At 42.5% G+C, this 23,352-nt stretch overlaps 2 protein-coding genes across 4 annotated transcripts in view; one reads left to right on the top strand and one right to left on the bottom strand.

Moving 5' to 3' along the window:
• Positions 1 to 2,880, bottom strand: part of myorg (myogenesis regulating glycosidase) — an 8,655-nt gene extending 5,775 nt beyond the window's left edge. The window contains exons 1-2 of one of the 2 annotated variants that reach the window (XM_014167917.3): positions 2,763 to 2,880; positions 163 to 669 (exon numbers count right to left, since the gene is read on the bottom strand). In XM_014167917.3, coding sequence (XP_014023392.1) covers positions 163 to 428 — 266 coding nt within the window. In that variant the 5' untranslated portion in view covers positions 429 to 669; positions 2,763 to 2,880. Of the gene's footprint in view, positions 1 to 162; positions 670 to 815; positions 1,065 to 2,762 lie in introns of those variants that run through there. The other variant, XM_045705070.2, reaches the window with a different exon arrangement.
• Positions 1,217 to 23,352, top strand: LOC106583569 (cysteinyl leukotriene receptor 2). Of its 2 annotated transcripts, none has more exons than XM_014167920.2 (3): positions 1,217 to 1,543; positions 20,637 to 21,027; positions 21,130 to 23,352. In XM_014167920.2, exons 2-3 carry the CDS (start codon positions 20,804 to 20,806, stop codon positions 22,211 to 22,213), a joined length of 1,308 nt encoding a protein of 435 aa, XP_014023395.1. In that variant the 5' UTR covers positions 1,217 to 1,543; positions 20,637 to 20,803; the 3' UTR covers positions 22,214 to 23,352. The 2 variants fall into 2 exon arrangements, with proteins under 2 accessions (XP_014023395.1, XP_014023393.1); XM_014167918.3 differs by lacking the exon at positions 1,217 to 1,543 and adding an exon at positions 18,311 to 19,965.

Raw genomic sequence — 23,352 nt, 5'->3', positions numbered from 1 at the left:
CATGCTTTCCACTCCCCAGTAGATTAATTTGAATTGGATACAGGTATATAATAGAAAGAAATTCTCAAATCACAAATAAACACACTTTCCATAATGATTAATAGTAACTGTTGGTTAATGAATACTGATTGAAGCGGTCCTATTCTGAAGCAAATCACAAACCTGAAAGACATCCTGAAGACAATAGCCCCTGCCTGGTTGCGAATGATGTAGCCATCCTTGTTGAGGTCCAGAAGTTCTGTCTTGAGCAGTTCAGCCTTGCGCAGAGAACCAATGTAATAGCACCATGCGGTCACCGCAGCAATCACCAGCACCAAGCCTAAGACACTTGCTACAACTAGGGGACGAGCGTCCCTTTTCAGTTTCTGTTTGATGGGTGTAGCGTTGGTAACTGTGCCCCCTGCACCTCCTGGTACCACTTGGTACATTCTGGTTATTGTTTAACAGTCCCCCAGTGAAATGGGTTGTAAGAAATCCCTTAAATTGGTGAAAGTGTCTTTAAAAGTAAAGCAGGAGTCCCCTGATTGACACACCAGTCACAACACAGTTCTTCCTATATGCAGAGACTTCTATGAGGCATGGCCTTGCAGACTGCCAAGGGAATGTGTCTTGGTTATTTCTTCAGTAGGCGTTGCTCTCTTCCCCCACTATTTTAATCGGTTTACCTGCCTGAACGAAAAGAAAGATAACCGTCTTTTAGATCAAAAGTGTCAAGTCAAAGTTTCACCCTAGTAGTTCTTCAGATCTAAAATCACAGAGAGAGGGAGGGAGAGAGTTTACTTGCTGCTGACCCCCTTTATAAATAAACCACTCACCAATTGTTTGAAATCAAAAAGAAAATGAAGAGAAGATATTCATTTTCTCTACTATCACTTTCAGAGTCTGCCCTGCAGCAATACCAAAATGTTTTTTTGGTTCAAACACAGACCTTATTTGTATGCAATCAGGTAGATTTTGGAGTCGATGCAGGGCGAATTCAGGCCTACGCTGAGTCTTTTGTTCTAAAACCCCACGAAAGCCAATAAGAGGCACACATACAAAACATCCTGTCGCACTAAGTTAATATAATGCCAGTCACGGAACCTTTGACCACATTAGTGCAACTTAAGGGAAATGGGTAACCAAAGCAACAACTCCACTCAGCCATGGGGGTAGGTGGGAATAATCATCAAACCAGAGTTTGCCAATGCGCTGACTCATATGTAAACAGACAGAAGCTTCAAACACACACAAAACCTCAAGGGTCTTCCCTGGTAGGCCAAAACTAAGCAGACAGGGTGGTTCTGGGTCATTACATGGCTGATGTTAGTTACCAGGACAAATCCAGAGAGAAGTTCAATTCAAGATGCAACAGGCCCAGTGATATCTGTTCTCTGCCTCTCTCTGAAACCTCTTGCGTGCTGACTGGTATGCCTTCATAGCCTGCTTGTGCTGCTGGGGGTCGATAATTGTAGTTAATTAGCAATGTAATGGTCTAATTCTGTGTTCAACCAGCCTTGCTATGGATTTTAACCTCAACGTGAAAGCCAACCAATCTTGAAGGGTAAGCAATGGATTTTACATTAACAGGCTGTGGCTGCCAGACCCAACATAGCACAAGTATTAGCATACAATTGCATGTGATAGCCAAGGTGATACCAAAAAATGCACGAATCATGTTTTTTGGTCAATGGTCTGTGAAGGTTAGGCCTACTAGTTGTCATTTCAGCTGATTTGCTATCAGCTAGGCTTGTGCAAATGTCTGTGTGAAATAAACACTGCTGACAGGAATCAGGAATGTTTCACAAGATATAACAGCAAGGAAGTTAGTGTGTTTATTTTAGTAACCCCACCCTAAATATAAAATGTCCACTTGAGTGAAGAAAATATATTAAACTGGGTGGTTCGAACCCTGAATGCTGATTGGCTGAACGCTGTGGTATATCAGATCGTATACCAGGGATAGGACAAAACATTCATGTGTACTTCTCTAATTACGTTGGTAACCAGTTTATAATTGCAATATGTCACCTCAGGGGTTTGTGATATATGGCCAATATACCACGACTAAGGACCGTATCCAGGTACTCCGCGTTGCGTCGTAATTTAGAACAGCCCTTAACCGCGGTATGTTGGCCATATGCAACACCCCCTCGTGCCATTTTTGCTTCATTATACCATACAAACTTTAACCCAACTAGTCTACTTTGTAATACCCATGAGAGATTGCTTTATCGCTCCAGCCTGGCATAACCGTTAAGCAACTTGAAGAGTTGATGTGTTCTGAGAAAGCGTTTTGACAGCCTTGCTATTTTGACACAATACGCAGGGCAATCATTGACAGTGCTAAGTAGCTCTTTTACAACGGGTGAGTATAATTTGTGGAACGTTCCAACAGGAATCTTCGTAAATAACGAGGTTGCCCACAAACAACGCATAAAGTTGTTCAGCGGCATAATAAGATACCGGGTAGGGTGTGGGCTATTTCACGTTTTTCACGCACAACGTTTATTCCGAAGATTCCTCACTCTGGTAGCCTATGGATAAACATTAAGAATAAGTTACGTGGCGAGTTGATGCCTATTCGGCAGCTAGTTAGCTAGGTGAATTGATAATGCTACTTTGTATGCGTTTGTTGGCAACCTTGTACTTTACGAAGTTTTTGGAACAGATTCCTGTTGGAACGTTCCACAAATTACACCCACCCACTTACAACTAAAACAAAATCTGTATATTAACACGATGGGTGTTTTAATAGGAGAATTCATTACAATAATACTCACCGTTCAAGGTTGCGAAATATCCTCTTCCACACACAAAGCTTGGGAGGTGTATGGTTGCATCGAGTCTAGTCGAATTGCTTGCGCTCACAAAAACAAGACTCCATAGGGTGCCTGGGAAATGTAGTTTCAGATGTTTCAGTTCGTACAAAAAAAAGACGTCATTAAATCGTTTAGTTTTGGTCTCTCATTAGCTAGGTTTCCATCCAATTGGCAACAGATTTTCATGCAAATATTCTAAAATCGGCATAAAAACAATATGCGCAAAAAAACAAACCAAAATGAATTATACTTCTTCTGTTAATAAAATATATATATATGATTTAACCTTTATTTAACTAGTCAAGTCAGTTAAGAACAAATTGTTATTTACAATGACGGGCTACCAAAAGGCCTCCTGTGGGGAAGGGGGCTGGGATTAAAAATAACAATGAATTCAATAAAAATATAGGACAGTGTTGGCATGTGGACTAATATGTTGTTGAGTTGTGTTCTTACACTGGTACAGTCATGCCCTATGAGAGATGTATGACTGCGCATGTGCGAAAATAAATAAAGTGCATTTTCCCCCGTTCTGGTTAAAACACCAATGATGAACATGTGTGTTTATTCCTCCGTTAAGTAAACCGGTATTCCTGTCCTGAAGATGTCAGCACCAACAGACAGGACACACATCACGACAAGAGAGACAACACAACACTACATAAAGGCAGACCTAAAACAACAACATAGCATGGCAGCAACATGTAGCAACATGGCAGCAGCACAAAACAGGGTACAAACATTATTGGGCACAGACAACAGCACAAAGGGCAAGAAGGTAGAGACAACAATACATCACGCAAAGCAGCCCCAACTGTCAGTAAGAGTGTCCATGATTGAGTCTTTGGCCTGGGAGGGCGATACTTCTTCTGTCGCCAGTACCCCTTGCAGGTCTTCCACTGAGAAATATTTCAGGCCCAAACACTTTTCTGACGATTCTCGTTTGACAAACATTCACTAATGGTTGGGGCGTATTCACTACCATATCAACACTAGCGCCACTTGCGTTCTCAATTCTTTCGACTGCCAGTAAGAGATTCTATAACCTACCCTTACTTTTGCCACCTTGACCTCCTTCACCTTTACAGGGCACTCCAATAACTCTAGATTATGATCCCCACCAGTTGCAACACTGACATTCTTCACTCTGATTTTCAATATACTCCTTTCACCTGCAAACATTTGAAACATGGCCAAATCCTTTACAGTTATTGCATTGTGGTGGCTTGTGGACAAATTCTCTTACTGCATACTTTACATAACCTAACTTTATATGTGTGGGGATGTGCTCTTTATCAAATAACTAAAGAACCAATAGACTTTCTTCCTTTTCTCCATTCACCATGCGTTTCAGATGACGACCCACCACATCTTGGATTCTCTTGAATAATTCAATATCTACTTCCATCGACACCCCGGCTATGACTCTTACGAGGTGCTCTACTCCTTCAGTTCAAAGTATAATACTTCAGAATTTGACATTCTTGTGATTCCCAATGCATTCTTCTTCAGTGACACAATTAACCAGCAAAAGCCCACTCCTGGTCTAAAATGTAAAAATTAAAAAAATGGTCACTCCGATTGATTCCACTTTTCCCAAAACATGCTTCACCTTCTTCGATACCTCAAACGGGTTTCCCAGATACACATCCTTATTTAAAAAATGCAGCCCAGCAAGAAACAAATTCTTATCCAACCTACACTCCTCATCCATTCCAATTTTTGACATGTGTTTCCATCAAATTGACTTGTTGGGGATAAAAGGCTAAGCCTTTTGCGGTTAAATTCCCATGTACCGAATAAAAAATACAAGTTAAATGGGTTTCCATCACATTCAACTCTACTGATGGCTTTCTCACAAAATGCGTTATTGCGTGATATTGCGAGTGTGCCATCTCTGGTATTGGCAAATGGCTTTAGCCAACAGCTCACAGATACAGTGTGGGTATAGCGTATGTGATGAGATTATTATGGACAAAAGAGCAAGATTATTTTTATTTGTCAAACAGCAGCCAAGCATCGGTGATCATGTCACCAGAATAAGAACCTCAATATTTATTGGAAAGGAGCATCAAGCTCATCACCTTGCACTTACACCTCCTGTGAAGTTCATCATAACTTTCATCTGTAGCCTAATAAAATGTATGGTTTCCTGATGAGTCATAGTGGGAAGACCACACAACATGTCATCGTGTGACTCCCAAGTTTACTTCAATGTGATGATTATTATATAAATATTTGCAAATAAAAGCGTTTCCACTGACATTTCTCACATAATAAATTGTACTGACACAAAAAGATCAAACCATGTGCCCTGCATTAAAGATTACAACTGGCTAAAGAAAATTGTGATACAAAGTATACCAGTTTCATTTAAGGAGCAAAAAATTGACAGCTGCCATACAGGTTGCAAAATAGTTGGGAGGAGATTTTCTATGTACCGATTCCATGGCACATGGTTTGTGAACTGATATACAAAACGACGCCGGATTCAAAACTTTGAGTTTTTCAATTGAAATGATTATACAAAATGCTTGCAACCAATATAATGTTATGTATATGGGGGATACAACCATTCCAGCTCTGCAGATTTTGCTGCGAAGAGACCAAATCATTAGATCACTTGTTTTGGTACTGCCCATATGTAGCTTGTTTTTGGTTGCAGGTTAACTAATGGCTGCAATATTTATTTTAAGCCAACTCTGCAAATAGCACTGCTGGGTGATTTAAAAAGTCCTAGTCAATTGATCAATAATAGAATAATACTGTTAGCAAAGGTGTTTATCTTTCATTTACAATCTGTAGAAACTATGAGAATAGAAAGGTTCAGAACTTTTGTGAAACAGCACTGTACGGCAGCTAGAAACTGGATGGTCTTCAGAGATAGTGGGAGGGGTTTAGGGTAGCTGAGGGCTGAGACTAAAAACAAACAAAAGATAGTTCATTTTACATTAGTTGTCTGTGAAAGTTATGTCGTATGAAAAAGCTGGAAGTGGAAGCCTAAGTACTGTTGTCCATTAGGTTACTCCAATTAGGCGAGGGGTGGTAGAGTTAGGGGAAAATAATAAAGAAGAAAAATATAAATATATATATATATATATATATATATATATATATATATATATATATATATATATATATATATATATATATATATATATATTTAAAATAATATGTGGTACCAGTCCAAAGTTTGGACACACCTACTCATTCCAGGTTTTTCTTTATTTTTACTATTTTCTGCATCGTAAAATAATAGTGAAGACAAACTATGAAATAACACATATGGAACAATGTAGTAACCAAATAAGTTATTCAAAGTAGCCACCCTTTGCCCCGATGACAGCTTTGCACACTCTTGGCATTCTCTCAACCAGTTTCATGAGGTAGTCACCTGGACTGCATTTCAATTAACAGGTGTGCCTTGTTAAAAGTTAATTTGTGGAATTTCTTTCCTTCTTAATACGTTTGAGCCAATAATTTGTGCTGTGACAAGGTAGGGTTGGTATACAGAAGATAGCCATATTTGGTAAAAGACCAAGTCCTGAAGAGACATTTTAAAGTCTTTTCAGATGTTCAGGGCCTGAGTTTTTCATGTCAGACACGAAGACAGTTGGAATTTCCCAACAAACTAATGCATATAAATTGGATATGCCCTATTGAATGAATGCTGAATATACTGTATGTAGTATAAATTGATAACGGTGATACACCAAGATTTTGTATCTGTCAAAAACTGAGACAATGCTTTTTCTATAGGTCTCATACATTGACAAAGGCCATTTGTAATTTTTACATTCAGAGGTCAGACTCTTACCTGAGTCCCTGTGATGAGTGTGGATGGAGGTCACCATGATAACGCTGGATATCAGTCAGGGAGCCATCTGGCCTCTGTTGTAAGAACTTGGAGGAATCCATGTTACTGTAATCAACATCAAGTCATATTAATCTTAATTATTAGTCTCCTCCATTAGAATGAATCACAGAGACAAACTCAGCCAACCTTTCTTAGGAATCCCAATAATCAACAGTGTATATGCAACACTTCACTGCTTTATTTTCAGGTCTGACAATAGACTTTGCAGTGCTTCATTATAATAATACATGCACTGGTTAACTGATTTGGACAGTCCTGTTAAAGAACCAAAACTAAAATACATAAGAAATGAATAGCTCATACTCTTCCCCTGTATGTTTTTCAGGAGTGGTTGAAGTTCTCTGATTGAGAGGTCAGTCATTGGTTTGTGTAGCCAGCCTGCAGAGGGCAGCATGTGTGTTGTTTTGGATGAGCTGAGTGGAGGTATGTGAGGTTGATCAGTATCCACAGCACTCAAGAGAGCATGCACGTTTGCTATCTGGTGGGAGAAGAGCCACATAAGACACTGCACAACAGTAGGCCCTATGTAGGCCTACAAAATAAATACAAACACACACGCACAGACACACATTTTAAATACTTTATTTCAATCCACAAATCGCATTACAGTTCAAGAAGGATTCAAATATTTCAATGGTCATATGGCCATTTATGGGTAAACAAAAGCAATGTCATACTGGTTTGGACCAGATAGCATCAGATAGATGGCCTACATGTAGAGCAACAGAGGGGCGCTGTTTCACTCGCTCAGATGCCTTCTCCTGTGAGATACATTCAGCCTCTTGTGAATTGAAGGACAATTATGAAACACAGAGAGACTAAAAATACATGTTTTATTAAAAAAATTGTATTGGTCCATTTTTTGGGGAAGCCTGGCTTCCCTTGGCATCCATGAATACACGCCACTGAGTTTTGCATACTAAGTCATGCATAGTTCGTTTAGTCTTGGTATGTTGCATTGAAAGGGATTAATATTGCATTGACTCAATCACAATTCCCACAGTAAAGCGAAATATTGATAGTGTTAACTAATGGGGAAAACTCTAGAAATGTTTCTTCCGCGCCACAGTCCAGCAGTTTAGAGGGAACATTGCTGCACACACCCACAGAGAAACAGAACTACACAGAACAAGGGGGAGATTCTATCAGCATATCGATTGTGCTACCAGGGGTAGCAAAACCCTAGACCACTGTTATTCTAACTTCCGCATCGCATATAAGGCCACGACTCCATTTTGTTGCTCCCAGCCTATAGACAGAAACTAAAACAGGAAACTCCCGCCCTCAGGTCTGTTCAACGCTGGTCCGACCAATCGGATTCCACTCTTCAAGATTGCTTCGATCACGTGGACTGGTATATGTTCCGCATTGTGGCTAACAACAACACTGACGAATACGCTGATTCGGTGTGCGAGTTCATTAACCTCCCTGGGCGAGGTGGGACGCTTGCGTCAACAGCCAGTGGAATCACGTGGCGCGAAATACAAATACCTCAAAAATGCTATAACTTCAATTTCTCAAACATATGACTATTTTACACCATTTTAAAGACAAGACTCTCGTTAATCTAACCACATTGTCCAATTTCAAAAAGGCTTTACAGCGAAAGCAAAACATTAGATTATGTCAGGAGAGTACCCTGCCAAAAATAATCACACAGCCATTTTCAAAGCAAGCATATATGTCACAAAAACCAAAACCACAGCTAAATGCAGCACTAACCTTTGATGATCTTCATCAGATGACACTCCTAGTACATTATGTCATACAATACATGCATGTTTTGTTCAATCAAGTTCATATTTATATCAAAAAACAGCTTTTTACATTAGCATGTGATGTTCAGAACTAGCATACCCACCGCAAACTTCCGGTGAATTTACTAAATTACTCATGATTAACGTTCACAAAATACATATTTATTTTAAGAATTATAGATACAGAACTCCTTTATGCAATCGCGGTGTCAGATTTTAAAATAGCTTTTCGGCGAAAGCACATTTTGCAATATTCTGAGTACATAGCCTTGCCATCACGGCTAGCTAATTTGACACCCACCAAGTTTGGCCCTCACCAAACTCAGATTTACTATAAGGAAAATTGGATTTCCTTTGCTGTTCTTTGTCAGAATGCACTCCCAGGACTTCTACTTCAACAACAAATGTTCTTTTGGTTCCAAATAATCCATAGTTATATTCAAATACCTCCGTTTTGTTCATGCGTTCAGGTCACTATCCGAAGGGTGACGCGCGAGCGCATTTCGTGACAAAAAAATTCAAAATATTCCATTAGCGTACTTTGAAGCATGTCAAACGCTGTTTAAAATACATTTTTATGCTATTTTTCTCGTAAAATAGCGATAATATTCCAACCGGGCGACGTTGTATTCATTCAAAGGCTGAAAGAAAAAAATTGAGAATTCTCATGAACGCGCTTCTCAGTCTCACTGTTCCCAGGCTGACCACTCACAAACAGAGCTGCTGTACTTTGCCCAGAGACTGCAGACACCCCATTACACTTTCTGGCGCCTTCTGAGAGCCAATGGAAGCCTTAGAAAATGTCATGTTACAGCAGAGATGCTGTATTTTTGATAGAGATGCAACTGAAGGACAACAAATTGTCAGACAGGGCACTTCCTGTATGGAATCTTCTCAGGTTTTGGCCTGCCATATGAGTTCTGTTATACTCACCGACACCATTCAAACAGTTTTAGAAACTTTTTAGTGTTTTCTATCCAAATCTACTAATTATATTATACAGTTTAAATCGGGTATGTTTTTTATCCGGCCATGCAAATACTGCCCCCTAGCCCCAACAGGTTTTAACAAGTTCATCGGTGATGTTGTACCCACAGCAAAACTGAATGAGCGAACCACTGCTTTTAATTAGGGCAAGGTGACCGGAAACATGACCGAATACAAACAGTGTAGCTATTCCCTCCGCAAGGCAATCAAACAAGCTAAGCGTCAGTACAGAGACAAAGTGGAGTCGCAATTCAACGGCTCAGACACGAGAGGTATGTGGCAGGGTCTACAGTCAATCACGGACTACAAAAGAAAAACCAGCCCCGTCGCGGATCACAATGCCTTGCTCCCAGACAGACTGAACAACTTTTTTGCTCGCTTTGAGGACAATACAGTGCCACTGACACGGCCCGCTACCAAAACCTGTGGGCTCTCCTTCACTGTAGCCAACGTGAGTAAAACATTTAAACGTGTTAACCCTCGCAAGGCTGCAGGCCCAGACGGCATCCCCGCCGCGTCCTCAGAGCATGCGCAGACCAGCTGGCTGGTGTGTTTACAGACATATTCAATCAATCCTTATCCCAGTCTGCTGTCCCCACATGCTTCAAGAGGGCCACCATTGTTCCTGTTTCTTGGGAACAGGAACAATGGTGGCCCTCTAAGGTAACTGAGCTAAATGACTACTGCCCTGTAGCACTCACTTCCGTCATCATGAAGTGCTTTGAGAGACTAGTCAAGGACCATATCACCTCCACCCTACCTGACAACCTAGACCCACTCCAATTTGCTTACCGCCACAATAGTTCCACAGACGATGCAATCGCCATCACACTGCTCTACCCATCTGGACATGAGGAATACCTATGTAAGAATGCTGTTCATTGATTATAGCTCAGCATTTAACACCATAGTACCCTCCAAACTTGTCATTAAGCTCGAGACCCTGGGTCTCGACCCCGCCCTGTGGAACTGGGTCCTGGACTTCCTGACGGGCCGCCCCCAGGTTGTGAGGGTAGGTAACAACATCTGACCTGCTGATCCTCAACACTGGGTCCCCAAAAGGGTGCGTTCTCAGCCCTCTACTGTACTCCCTGTTCCCCCATGACTGGGTGGCCATGCACGCCTCCAACTCAATCATCAAGTTTGCAGACGACACTACAGTGGTAGGCTTGATTACCAACAACAACGAGACGGCCTACAGGGAGGAGGTGAGGGCCCTCGGAGTGTGGTGTCAGGAAAATAACCTCACACTCAATGTCAACAAAACAAAGGAGATGATCGTGGACTTCAGGAAACAGCAGAGGGAGCAACCCCCTATCTACATTGACCGGACAGTAGTGGAGAGGGTGGAGAGTTTTAAGTTCGTTGGCGTACACATCACGGACAAACTGAAATCGTCCACCCACACAGACAACGTGGTGAAGAAGGCGCAACAGCGCCTCTTCAACCTCAGGAGGCTGAAGAAATTCGGCTTGTCACCAAAAACACAAACTTTTACAGATGCACAATTGAGAGCATCCTGTCGGGCTGTATCACCGCCTGGTACGGCAGCTGCTCCGCCCATAACCGGAAGGCTCTCCAGAGGGTAGTGAGGTCTGCGCAACACATCACCGGGTGCAAACTACCTGCCCTCCAGGATACCTACACCACCCGATGTCACAGGAAGGCCAAAAAGATCATCAAGGACAACAACCACCCGAGCCACTGCCTGTTCACCCTGCTATCATCCAGAAGGCGAGGTCAGTACAGGTGCATCAAAGCGGGGACCGAGAGACTGAAAAACAGCTTCTATCTCAAGGCCATCAGACTGTTAAACAGGCATCACTAACATTGAGTGGCTGCTGCCAACATACTGACTTAACTCCACCCACTTTAATAATGGAAAAATTGATGTAATCAATTTATCACTAGCCACTTTATATTATATAATGTTTACTTACCCTACATTACTCATCTCTTATGTATATACTGTACGCTATACCATCTACTGCATCTTGATGTAATGTATCACTAGCCACTTTAAACAATGTCACTTCATATAATGTTTTCATACCCTGCATTGCTCATCTCATATGTATATACTGTACTCTATACCATCTACTGCATCTTGCCTATGCCATTCGGCCATCACACATTTATATATTTTTATGTACATATTCGTATTCATTCCTTTACACTTGTGTGTATAAGGTAGTTGTTGTGAAATTGTTAGGTTATATTACTTGTTAGATATTACTGCATGGTCGGAACTAGAGGCACAAGCAGTTTGCTACACTCGCATTAACACCAGCTAACCATGTGTATGTGACAAATAAATTTGATTTGATTTGAAATGATGAGAAGATGAAAAGTCAATGTTGAACTGGTAGAATGGTGCACAGACATTCGTACCTGGGTTATGCTGAAAAGAGAAATGCAGGACAGGAGGGAAGAGTGGGCATCCGTTGTTTACAGCAGCAGCTGACCCCTAGAACACTGCCCTGAATGCCCTGTGACTCATCTGTAGTTTCCTGAGCTACAGGAAGTCCTGTTTGGGCAGATGAGGAAAGATAGGAAATAAGACATGTCTCTCAACTCTTGGCACAGAAGATGTATGATTGGTTTGATAGGCTCAGGTGAAGCATTGTGGATAATTATGGATTTTGTAACACTTGTTAGGTTCTAAATGAACCTAGTAAAACTCACGGACGATTAGTAAAGCTTAAACCAAGTTTATTCACCCATTGGGTCATCCACCAGTATGTATACCCCAATTTGGGGTGGAATCTCCTCCTTCTTTCTAAACATTGCATCTTTGTTGCTAGGCAGGAAATTAAGTGACGCGGGCAATAAACTGTTTCTTCTCCCTTAACCTCGGCCCCCTTCCTCACTAAACCACATCTCTCCACCCTTATCAGTGCCTGCCAACATGTGATCATCTTTCCTTCGTGATTCAAAAACAAACACAACTGCATGTTAAATAAAAAATAAACAAATTAGAATAACCAATCAACTTAGAATTACAACTCTTGATAACTCCATAAGAAAATAATGGTATCCCATAAGGTAATGGTAAAATAGACTAGAAACTAGTGTCTCTCATTCATATTATAATTAAATCCCACCTGTCTTGATCATTTCTTGTGAGGTTGATTCCTCTGTGTACGTGCTGAGCTTGAGCTGAGGAGCCATGATCTCCCCAGTCTCTATACAGTACCTCTCCTACACAGAGCTGTGTCTCACTCTCCACCTCTCCTACCCCACCTTAACCCATAAGAGTATAAGCCCTGTCTAAGCCGGGGGAGGGTGGGGGGTACTACCAAGCTATATGAAATTGTTTTAAGAAGGTCATACCAAGGATCATTTTACTATTTGATTTTTAATTTTAAAACACCTTGAAGTATCAAAAAAAGATTGAAAAAAAAGATTTGATTAAAAAAATGTATTTGGCCTTACTGCTATTAACGCATACAAATGCATGGAATAACATATTCACTACATGGAACAACAGATAGTCCCCCCTCAAAAAAAATCTAAAGAAAGTTTGTTCTGAAGCATCTATCCTTTATCTGAGAGATATAAGAAAGATCAAGATACATTCTTTTTTTTCTCGCTTTTTTACATGTATTTGAACCCCATATTTTTGTCACTAAACAGTCTCCATATATACAAGGTATGGCCAGGTCAGCTTCCCAAGAGTCACAGGAGCGGGGCAGCCAATCAAAAGGAAGATGGTCATGGTAAATCTGTTGGACCTTTATTAGCTTATTTCAGCTCACTGTACTCTTTAAGGATCCACTCCAGGTTATAAGTGTAGTGACCCCAACATTCTACAGCGATATACTGTAGTAGGCTACATATAGAGACATGCACCCCCGTTCATTCGTCCTCACTTGAATGGACCATTTGTCCTCGCGTGTACAGTCCTGCTCACGAACTCCCTATCTCTTGCATTCTAGCACCCATCTCCCACTGGAGTCTACAAGTCTGGGGTCATAACCTCTTATATCTTGATCAACATCTCACCTAAGCCTATTACCCCTTATTTGTTGCCGGCTGGTCAATAACAATGACACAGGGCCCAGCCAAATAGTCAGCCCTTAGCCCAAGTTTTCACCTTCAATAAATACCAAAACACATAATTCCTTTCTAAAGAAAGCTGGCACATTTCCCACCAGCCGGCCTGAGGCAGGAATGACAGTCAATACCGGTGAACTCTCTCTCTCCCTCACTGTGTACATTTGCCTCTGACATTTGCATCTGACAAAAAAAGGTCAGACAATTTCTAATACATTATCTTCATACTTGCTTATGTGGTGACATAGATAAAGACAGAACCTACATGCCAGGAGGTGTCTGAGAAAGGCCTGAGAAATTGCCAAAGACTCCAGCCACCCAAGACATGGACTGTTCTCCATGCTCCCGTCCAGCAGGTTGTACCGGTGCATCAAGGCTCAGACCAACAGACTCATAAAAAGCTTCTATCCCTTGGCCATAAGACTGTTAAACGGCTAACCACTACTGCTCCGCCTTATACTTACGCCGCTACTAAAATTATTATTGATTCGATTTATTACTACCACCATGCTGCTGTTCATTGATTATTGATTGCCATTATCATAGGTATTTATCTATTTATCCTGCTACTGGTCACTATTACTCCTGTTTACATGTATATACACTGCTCCAAAAAATAAAGGGAACACTTAAACAACACAATGTAACTTCAAGTCAATCACACTTCTGTGAAATCAAACTGTCCACTTAGGAAGCAACACTGATTGACAATAAATTTCACATGCTGTTGTGCAAATGGAATAGACAACAGGTGGAAATTATAGGCAATTAGCAAGACACCCCCAATAAAGGAGTGGTTCTGCAGGTGGGGACTGCAGACCACTTCTCAGTTCCTATGCTTCCTGGCTGATGTTTTGGTCACTTTTGAATGCTGGCGGTGCTTTCACTCTAGTGGTAGCATGAGACAGAGTCTACAACCCACACAAGTGGCTCAGGTAGTGCTGCTCATCCAGGATGGCACATCAATGCGAGCTGTGGCAAGAAGGTTTGCTGTGTCTGTCAGCGTAGTGTCCAGAGCATGGAGGCGCTACCAGGAGACAGGCCAGTACATCAGGAGACGTGGAGGAGGCCGTAGGAGGGCAACAACCCAGCAGCAGGACCGCTACCTCCGCCTTTGTGCAAGGAGGAGCAGGAGAAGCACTGCCAGAGCCCTGCAAAATGACCTCCAGCAGGCCACAAAGTGCATGTGTCTGCTCAAACGGTCAGAAACAGACTTCATGAGGGTGGTATGAGGGCCCGACGTCCACAGGTGGGGGTTGTGCTTTCAGCCCAACACCGTGCAGGACTTTTTGCATTTGCCAGAGAACACTAAGATTGGCAAATTCGCCACTGGTGCCCTGTGCTCTTCACAGATGAAAGCAGGTTCACACTGAGCACGTGACAGATGTGACAGAGTCTGGAGACGCCGTGGAGAACGTTCTGCTGCCTGCAACATCCTCCAGCATGACCGGTTTGGCAGTGGGTCAGTCATGGTGTGGGGTGGCATTTCTTTGGGGGCCCGCACAGCCCTCATGTGCTCGCCAGAGGTAGCCTGACTGCCATTAGGTACCGAGATGAGATCCTCAGACCCCTTGTGAGACCATATGCTGGTGCGGTTTGCCCTGGGTTCCTCCTAATGCAAGACAATGCTAGACCTCATGTGGCTGGAGTGTGTCAGCAGTTCCTGCAAGAGGAAGGCATTGATGCTATGGACTGGCCCGCCCGTTCCCCAGACCTGAATCCAATTGAGCACATCTGGGACATCATGTCTCGCTCCATCCACCAACGCCACGTTCCACCACAGACTGTCCAGGAGTTGGTGGATGCTTTAGTCCAGGTCTAGGAGGAGATCCCTCAGGAGACCATCCGCCACCTCATCAGGAGCATGCCCAGGCATTGTAGGGAGGTCATACAGGCACGTGGAGGCCACACACACTACTGAGCCTCATTTTGACTTGTTTTAAGGACATTACATCAAAGTTGGATCAGCCTGTAGTGTGGTTTTACACTTTAATTTTGAGTGTGACTCCAAATCCAGACCTCCATGGGTTGATAAATTGGATTTCCATTGATTATTTGTGTGATTTTGTTGTCAGCACATTCAACTATGTAAAGAAAAAAGTAATTAATAAGATTATTTATTTCATTCAGATCTAGGATGTGTTGTTTAAGTGTTCCCTTTATTTTTTGGAGCAGTATATTACCATTAGTATATTACTAAAAGTATTTCTATATTCCTGCTACAGTCACTTTCCATCCCTGGTTACATGTACTGTATATCCGCCTATCATGCCGACACTGACACTCTTACATACTCACACCCAGACTTACATACACACACGCACCACTACGCACACACCCACCCACCTCCTATGCTGCTGCCACAATATTATAATTATTTATCCTGCTACCAGTCACTTTTCCTAATCCCTGCCTACATGTAAATATCTACCTCAAATACTCCAGTATCCCTGCACATTGTACATTTACCCTGTACAGTATATACAGTTGAAGTCAGAAGTTTACATACACATTAGCCAAATACATTTAAACTCAGTTTTCACAATTCCTGACATTTAATTCTAGTAAATATTCCCTGTCTCAGGTCAGTTAAGATCACCACTTTATTTTAAGAATATAAAATGTCAGAATAACAGCAGAGAGAATTATTTATTTCAGCTTTTATTTCTTTCATCACATTCCCAGTGGGTCAGAAGTTTACATACACTAAATTAGTATTTGGTATCATTGCCTTTAAATTGTTTAATTTCGGTCAAACGTTTCGGGTAGCCTTCCACAAGCTTCCCACAATAAATTTGATTAATTTTGGCCCATTCCCCCTGACAGAGCTGGTGTAACTGAGTCAGGTTTGTAGGCCTCCTTGCTCGCACACGCACACGTTGTAAGGATTGGACCAAAACGCAGCGGGTAAAGTGCTCATCTTCTTTCTTTATTAAAGAAAACACTTAACCTGTTGGGGGTAGGGGGCAGTATTTACACGGCCGGATAAAAAACGTACCCGATTTAATCTGGTTATTACTACTGCCCAGAAACTAGAATATGCATATAATTATTGGCTTTGGATAGAAAACACCCTAAAGTTTCTAAAACTGTTTGAATGGTGTCTGTGAGTATAACAGAACTCATATGGCAGGCCAAAACCTGAGAAGATTCCAAACAGGAAGTGCCCTCTCTGACCATTCCTTGAGCTTCTTGACTCTGTTTATTGAAGACTGGGGATCTTTGCTGTAACGTGACACTTCCTACGGCTCCCATAGGCTCTCAGAAGGCGGGAAAAAGCTGAATGATGTAATTCCAGCCCCAGGCTGAAACACATTAGCGCTTTTGGCAAGTGCTCTATCAGAGGACAATGGACTGAGGCGCGTGCACGAGTCGACCCCATGTTTTTATTTTCTTTCGTCTTTGAACCTAAACACAGATTCCCGGTCGGAATATTATCGCTTTTTTACGAGAAAAATGGCATAAAAATTGATTTTAAACAGCGGTTGACATGCTTCGAAGTACGGTAATGGCATATTTAGAATTTTTTTGTCACGAAATGCGTCGTGCACTTCACCCTTCTTTACCATTCGGATAGTGTCTTGAACGCACGAACAAAACAGAGGATATTTGAACATAACTATGGATTATTTTGAACCAAACCAACATTTGTTATTGAAGTAGAAGTCCTGGGAGTGCATTGTGACGAAGACAGCAAAGGTAATAACATTTTTCTTATAGTAAATCTGATTTTGGTGAGTGCTAAACTTGGTGGGTGTCTAAATAGCTAGCCCTGTGATGCCGGGCTATCTACTGAGAATATTGCAAAATGTGCTTTCACCGAAAAGCTATTTTAAAATCGAACATAGCGAGTGCATAGAGGAGTTCTGTATCTATAATTCTTAAAATAATTGTTATGTTTTTTGTGAACGTTTATCGTGAGTAATTTAGTAAATTCACCGGAAGTTTGCGGGGGGTATGCTAGTTCTGAACGTCACATGCTAATGTAAAAAGCTGGTTTTTGATATAAATATGAACTTGATTGAACAAAACATGCATGTATTGTATGACATAATGTCCTAGGGTTGTCATCTGATGAAGATCATCAAAGGTTAGTGCTGCATTTAGTTGTGGTTTGGGTTTATGTGACATTATATGCTAGCTTGAAAAATGGGTGTCTGATTATTTCTGTCTGGGTACTCTGCTGACATAATCTAATGTTTTGCTTTCGTTGTAAAGCCTTTTTGAAATCGGACAGTGTGGTTAGATTAACGAGAGTCTTGTCTTTAAAATGGTGTAAAATAGTCATATGTTTGAGAAATTGAAGTAATAGCATTTCTAAGGTATTTGAATAACGCGCCACGGGATTCAACTGGCTGTTGAGTAGGTGGGACGATTTTGTCCCGCCGACCCTAGAGAGGTTAAACAAAATAAACTGATGACGAAAACAGTCCAGTAAGGTGCTCAGACTATACTGGAAACAACCACCCATAAAACACAAGTGAAAACAAACCCAACTAAAAATGACCTCCAATTAGAGTCAACGACAACCAGCTGCCTCTAATTGGAGGTCATTGCCAAAAACCCAATATAGAAATAGAAAACTAGATATACACATAGAAATAGAAAATGTAGAACATAAACCAAAAAACCCGAACCACACAAAACAAACACCCCCTGCCACGCCCTGACCAAACTACAATAACAAATAACCTCTTTTACTGGTCAGGATGTGACATCACAACATCTCTATAAGATTGAGGTCAGGGCTTTGTGATGGCCACTCCAAATACCTTGACTTTGCTGTCCTTAAGCCATTTTGCCACAACTTTGGAAGTATGCTTGGGGTCATTGTCCATTTGGTAGACCCATTTGCGACCAAGCTTTAACTTCCTGACTGATGTCTTGAGATGTTGCTTCAAAATATCCACATTATTTTCAATTCCTCATGCAGCCATCTATTTTCTGAAGTGCACCAGTCCCTCCTGCAGCAAAGCACCCGCACAACATGATGCTGCCACCACCGTGCTTCACGGTTGGGATGGTGTTCTTCGGCTTGCAAGCATCCCCCTTTTTCCTCCAAACATAACGATGGTCATTATGGCCAAACAGTTCTATTTTTGTTTCATCAGACCAGAGGACATTTCTCCAAAAAGTACGATCTTTGTCCCCATGTGCAGTTGCAAACCATAGTCTGGCTTTTTTATGGCAGTTTTGGAGCAGTGGCTTCTTCCTTGCTGAACGGCCTTTCAGGTTATGTCGATATAGGACTCGTTTTACTGTGGATATAGATAATTTTGTACCTGTTCCCTCCAGAATCTTCAAAAGGTCATTTTCTGTTGTTCTGGGATTGATTTGCACTTTTCGCAGCATAGTACATTCATCTCTCGGAGACAGAACTCGTCTCCTTCATGAGCGGTATGACAGTTGCATGGTCCCATGGTGTTTATACTTGCGTACTGTTGTTTGTACAGATGAACGTGGTTCTGTCAGGCGTTTGGAAATTGCTCCCAAGGATGAATCAGACTTGTGGTCTACAATTTTTTTTCTGAGGTCTTGGCTAATTTCTTTTGATTTTCCCATGATGTCAAGCAGAGGCACTGAGTTTGAAGGTAGGCCTTGAAATATATCCACAGGTACACCTCCAATTGACTCAAATGATGTCAATTAGCCTATCAGAATCTTCTGAAGCCATGACATTTTCTGGAATTTTCCAAGCTGTTTAAAGGCACAGTCAACTTAGTGAATGTAAACTTCTGTCCCACTGGAATTGTGATACAGTGGATTATAAATTAAATAATCTGTCTGTAAACAATTGTTGGAAAAATTACTTGTGTCTTGCACAAAGTAGATGTCCTAACCGACTTGCCAAAACTATAGTTTGTTGACAAGAAATTTGTGGAGTGGTTGAAAAGCAAGTTTTAATGACTCCAACCTAAGTGTATGTAAACTTCAACTGTAGCTTCCTTTGTTATTTCTCGTGTTAGAATTTTTTGGTTATTATTTGTATATTGAATACTGCACTGTTGGGTAAGCCTCGCAAGTTTAGAATTTCACTGTACTGTACTAAATCTTCAAACTTGAACTAGAGAGAGGCGGGTCGTTGAGTTGGCACTCTGCCCAGTAGTCATACCGTTTGTGTTCCATGGAACTCCACCACGAAACCCCCCCCACTTAAACTCTGCATAAAGAGTGGACAAACTATTCGGACTCAAACAAACCGACTAACACGACTCCTGATGTATCTGAGGAGAGGAGAGAAGAGGAAAGGAGAGGAGAAAAGAGAAGTGACTTTTAATGACGTCATAGTTTATACTATCTTGGGTGTCTTGACTGGACTTACTCAGAAGACTCCAGATGTGTGTAGTTAGAGTTAAGGGACTTCTAACAATAATCTACCAGTACTGTAGTATCTGATAACAACACAGCAAAGGTCTACAGGCAGACACTATTTGTCCCACGAACGATGTACAACAGAATGCAGGAGCACGCTCTGACAGAATGACAAGTGAGTAACTGCAGCTCCTCAACACAGGATGTAGTGTGCTCACTACAAGGTGCCCACACTACATCCTGTGGCATAAAGGTCCAGACCTCTTGGAAGAGGTAATTTTACTCACATATAAGGCTGTAGTACTTGTTCTCAGCAGAATGCTGTTAGACTGTTGTACTGTATATATAGTGCGTTGTTGTTGTTGTTAACATAGCCGTTGCCTCAGGCTGGCAGGTATAACTGATCATTTTCCTGTGGTTTGTAACATTTGCATCAGCGAACAGACCTACGACGAGCAGAACAACATAACTCGTGTTCACCTGAGGACACACTTCCTCATTCCAAAGAAACTGCCTAGTGCTATTTTGGGTATGGTGGTCCTGTCTAGAAACAACCACACACCCTTATTAAAACCTAGGTCCTAGGCAGGTCTAAGTAACATGGAAATAGTGCCACCTTTCCCTAACAGTTAAATAACATAATAGAAATGATTCTGCTGATAATAATGATGATTATGATTAAAAGGATGGTCAATGGTCATGATGCCAACGATATCGAATACTGTGATAATGGTGATAGCGATTATGATAATGGGGCGATAGTGTTGATAAAGAGGGTAATAATAACGATGATTATGATGATAGTGATAATTACGCCAATGATTATGCCTCTGTGTCTCTCCCCAGCTCCGTGGCTTGAAACGTCCCACTCGCTCGACTACACCCTTCCGCCAGTGATCATTCACCTTGGTAACCACACGACGACAGCATTGAATAGCAACCAGTCCTGTAGTGGTGATGACGAGATCTTTAAGTACCGAGCCTATACTGTCACCTACCTACTGGTGTTCCCTATGGCGTTTCTTAGCAACATTGGAGCGCTGTTTGTGTTCCTGCGACTGATGCCCAAACGGTCTGCGTCCTCTGTCCTCATGACCAATCTCGCCCTATCAGATGCATGCTTCTCCCTCACCCTGCCGCTGCGATTGGCCTACTACTTCAGAGGCGCTCGCTGGGACCTTCCTGATTGGCTGTGCCGACTGTGTGTGTTTTGCTTCTATCTCAACCTATACACCAGGTACAGTACACACACAACCTAATTATCAGAATGTGAGTTGACACTGGTTGCCCAGAAAGACACCTAACTAATAAACTATGTCTTAACTATTCTTCCCTACAGCGTTCTCTTCCTTACTGGACTGAGCGTGCTCCGTTGGCTGGCCGTGCTGAAGCCTCTCCGTCATCGAGCCTTGGCCACGCCCCTTCGTGCCTTATTGGCTTGCTTGGGCATTTGGCTGTTTGTGGGCGGAGCTTCAGTCCCATTCCTGTTTTCGGGGACCAGGGTGAGGGCGGGACTAACACGCTGCTTCGAGCCACGTAACCCTGCCTCCTGGAAGATGATCTTCGTTCTCAACTACGTGGGCATGACATTCGGCTTCCTGATCCCATTCATCACCATCCTCGGTTGCTACGGCTGCATCATCCACCGACTGACAGCTACGGCCTCGTCAGCATTAGGGTTGACTGGTAGCCTGAACAGGAACAAGATACGTAACCAGGGGAGACGTCGTCGCCGGCGCCGGTCTCTGCGTCTGGTCGCCATGGTGATCTGCACATTCCTGCTGTGCTTTCTGCCTTATCACGTGGCTCGCTCACTGCACCTGCATGCGGTGGTGGGCAGGTGGGGCTGTGTTGCTACGGTGACACTGCAGCGGGTGTTGGTGGTGACGCTGTGTCTGGCGGCGGCCAATAGTGTGGTTAACCCTCTATTGTACTACTACTCTGGGGAGTCCTTTAGAGCGGTCATACGCAGCGCCTCGTCACGACAACGGTCCTTCTCCTCCTCCTTCACTCAGGGCAGCCTGCTGCTCTCTCGCAGAAAGAAGACCACAATGCCTACAACACCAACAATGCGAGACTCACCCCTCGCTCCACCCTTAACCCTTCCTGGGTCCCTACCAGACACAGCCATTGCTCCACCCCTAACCCTTCCTGGGTCGCTACCAGACACAACCCTCGCTCCACCCCGAACCCTTCCTGGGTCCCTACCAGACACACCCCTCGCTCCACCCCTAACCCTTACTGGGTCCCTACCAGACACACCCCTCGCTCCACCCCTAACCCTTCCTGGGTCCCTACCAGACACACCCCTCGCTCCACCCCTAACCCTTCCTGGGTCCCTACCAGACACACCCCTCGCTCCACCCCTAACCTTTCCTGGCTCCCTACCAGACACACAAAGCTGGGTGGAAGATAGGTTTTGAACCCTTTAAAGACTATTTCCCCTATAGCCCACCTCTACTTACAGACACTGAGACCTGAACCCCTAGCTACACTCTCCAGAATCAGCGACACTTTGCTGCACATGTAAAATGGAGCCCTGAGGCCTGAACCAGAACCCCACACACACACACCCACACAATAACCCTTAGGTTTCCGAGGCACTTTGTGGGTGTGCTCTCTGTTATTTCCATTCCCGCTGTGGGTGTGCTCTCTGTTATTTCCATTCCATCCACAGGTGCCGGGCCTACTTTTGTTTGATTGTTTATTATCCCAGTGTTAATCATTACACTCTTCATAGATGTTTCATATAGGTCGAAAACAGTGTTGCACAAGTCCCACAGACTCACATTTGTAGGTTAAATGTAATAATATCTTCAGTTGATCATAGTGACTGACAATTGTTGCCTAGATAATACATATTTTGTTTTTTCCTTGACATTGAAGTAACGAATAACTATATTTGATGCAAGAGCTTCGAACACCATTGTGCGCCTCACAAAAGACCTCATCCAACATCAAGAGGCTCTTGTCCAGTTTGACATTGCATAGAAAGTTAGCAGGACCATTGGAGAGCAGGCAGACCTCATGCAGAGATTTGATAAAGACTGTTGGCTGAAGCCAGAGTCTGGAAAGGACTCAATCAAGGACATCTCAGGACATCAACCATATAGTAAGTGTGCTTCTTGATCAGGTGTGTACCTGATCAAGATTACTTTGACACCTGTCAGGTTTTACCAAAGCTTCCAGAACATCCAAATTAACCTGTTGTGCAAATTGGACTATGAGAAACTAGTGTTGTGGATCAGCAACCACAAACTGAAATTACACCGTGAGAAGAACAAACTGTCTGCTCATTTGGCACGCAGACAGAGGCCCAAAGTTGACAGTTGATTTCAGCTGTAGTGCTGAGACCCAAGAATATAAATTGTTATTTTAAATGCCACAGTTAGAGAAGTAATGTAAGAAATGGGAAAGAATAAGTAGTACTGAAACCAATGACAATGTAGACTCACAAAATGTGTATTTATTTTTATAATGTTCAGTGGCGTGTATTCATGGTTGCCAAGGGAAGCCAGACTTCCCACAAAAAATTTTACCAAAAAATAAATAATTAATTTAT

Source organism: Salmo salar, chromosome 22, assembly GCF_965601325.2.
Source record: "Salmo salar chromosome 22, fSalSal1, whole genome shotgun sequence".
Lineage (NCBI taxonomy): Eukaryota > Metazoa > Chordata > Actinopteri > Salmoniformes > Salmonidae > Salmo > Salmo salar.
This window is presented reverse-complemented; position numbering and strand designations above follow the sequence as displayed.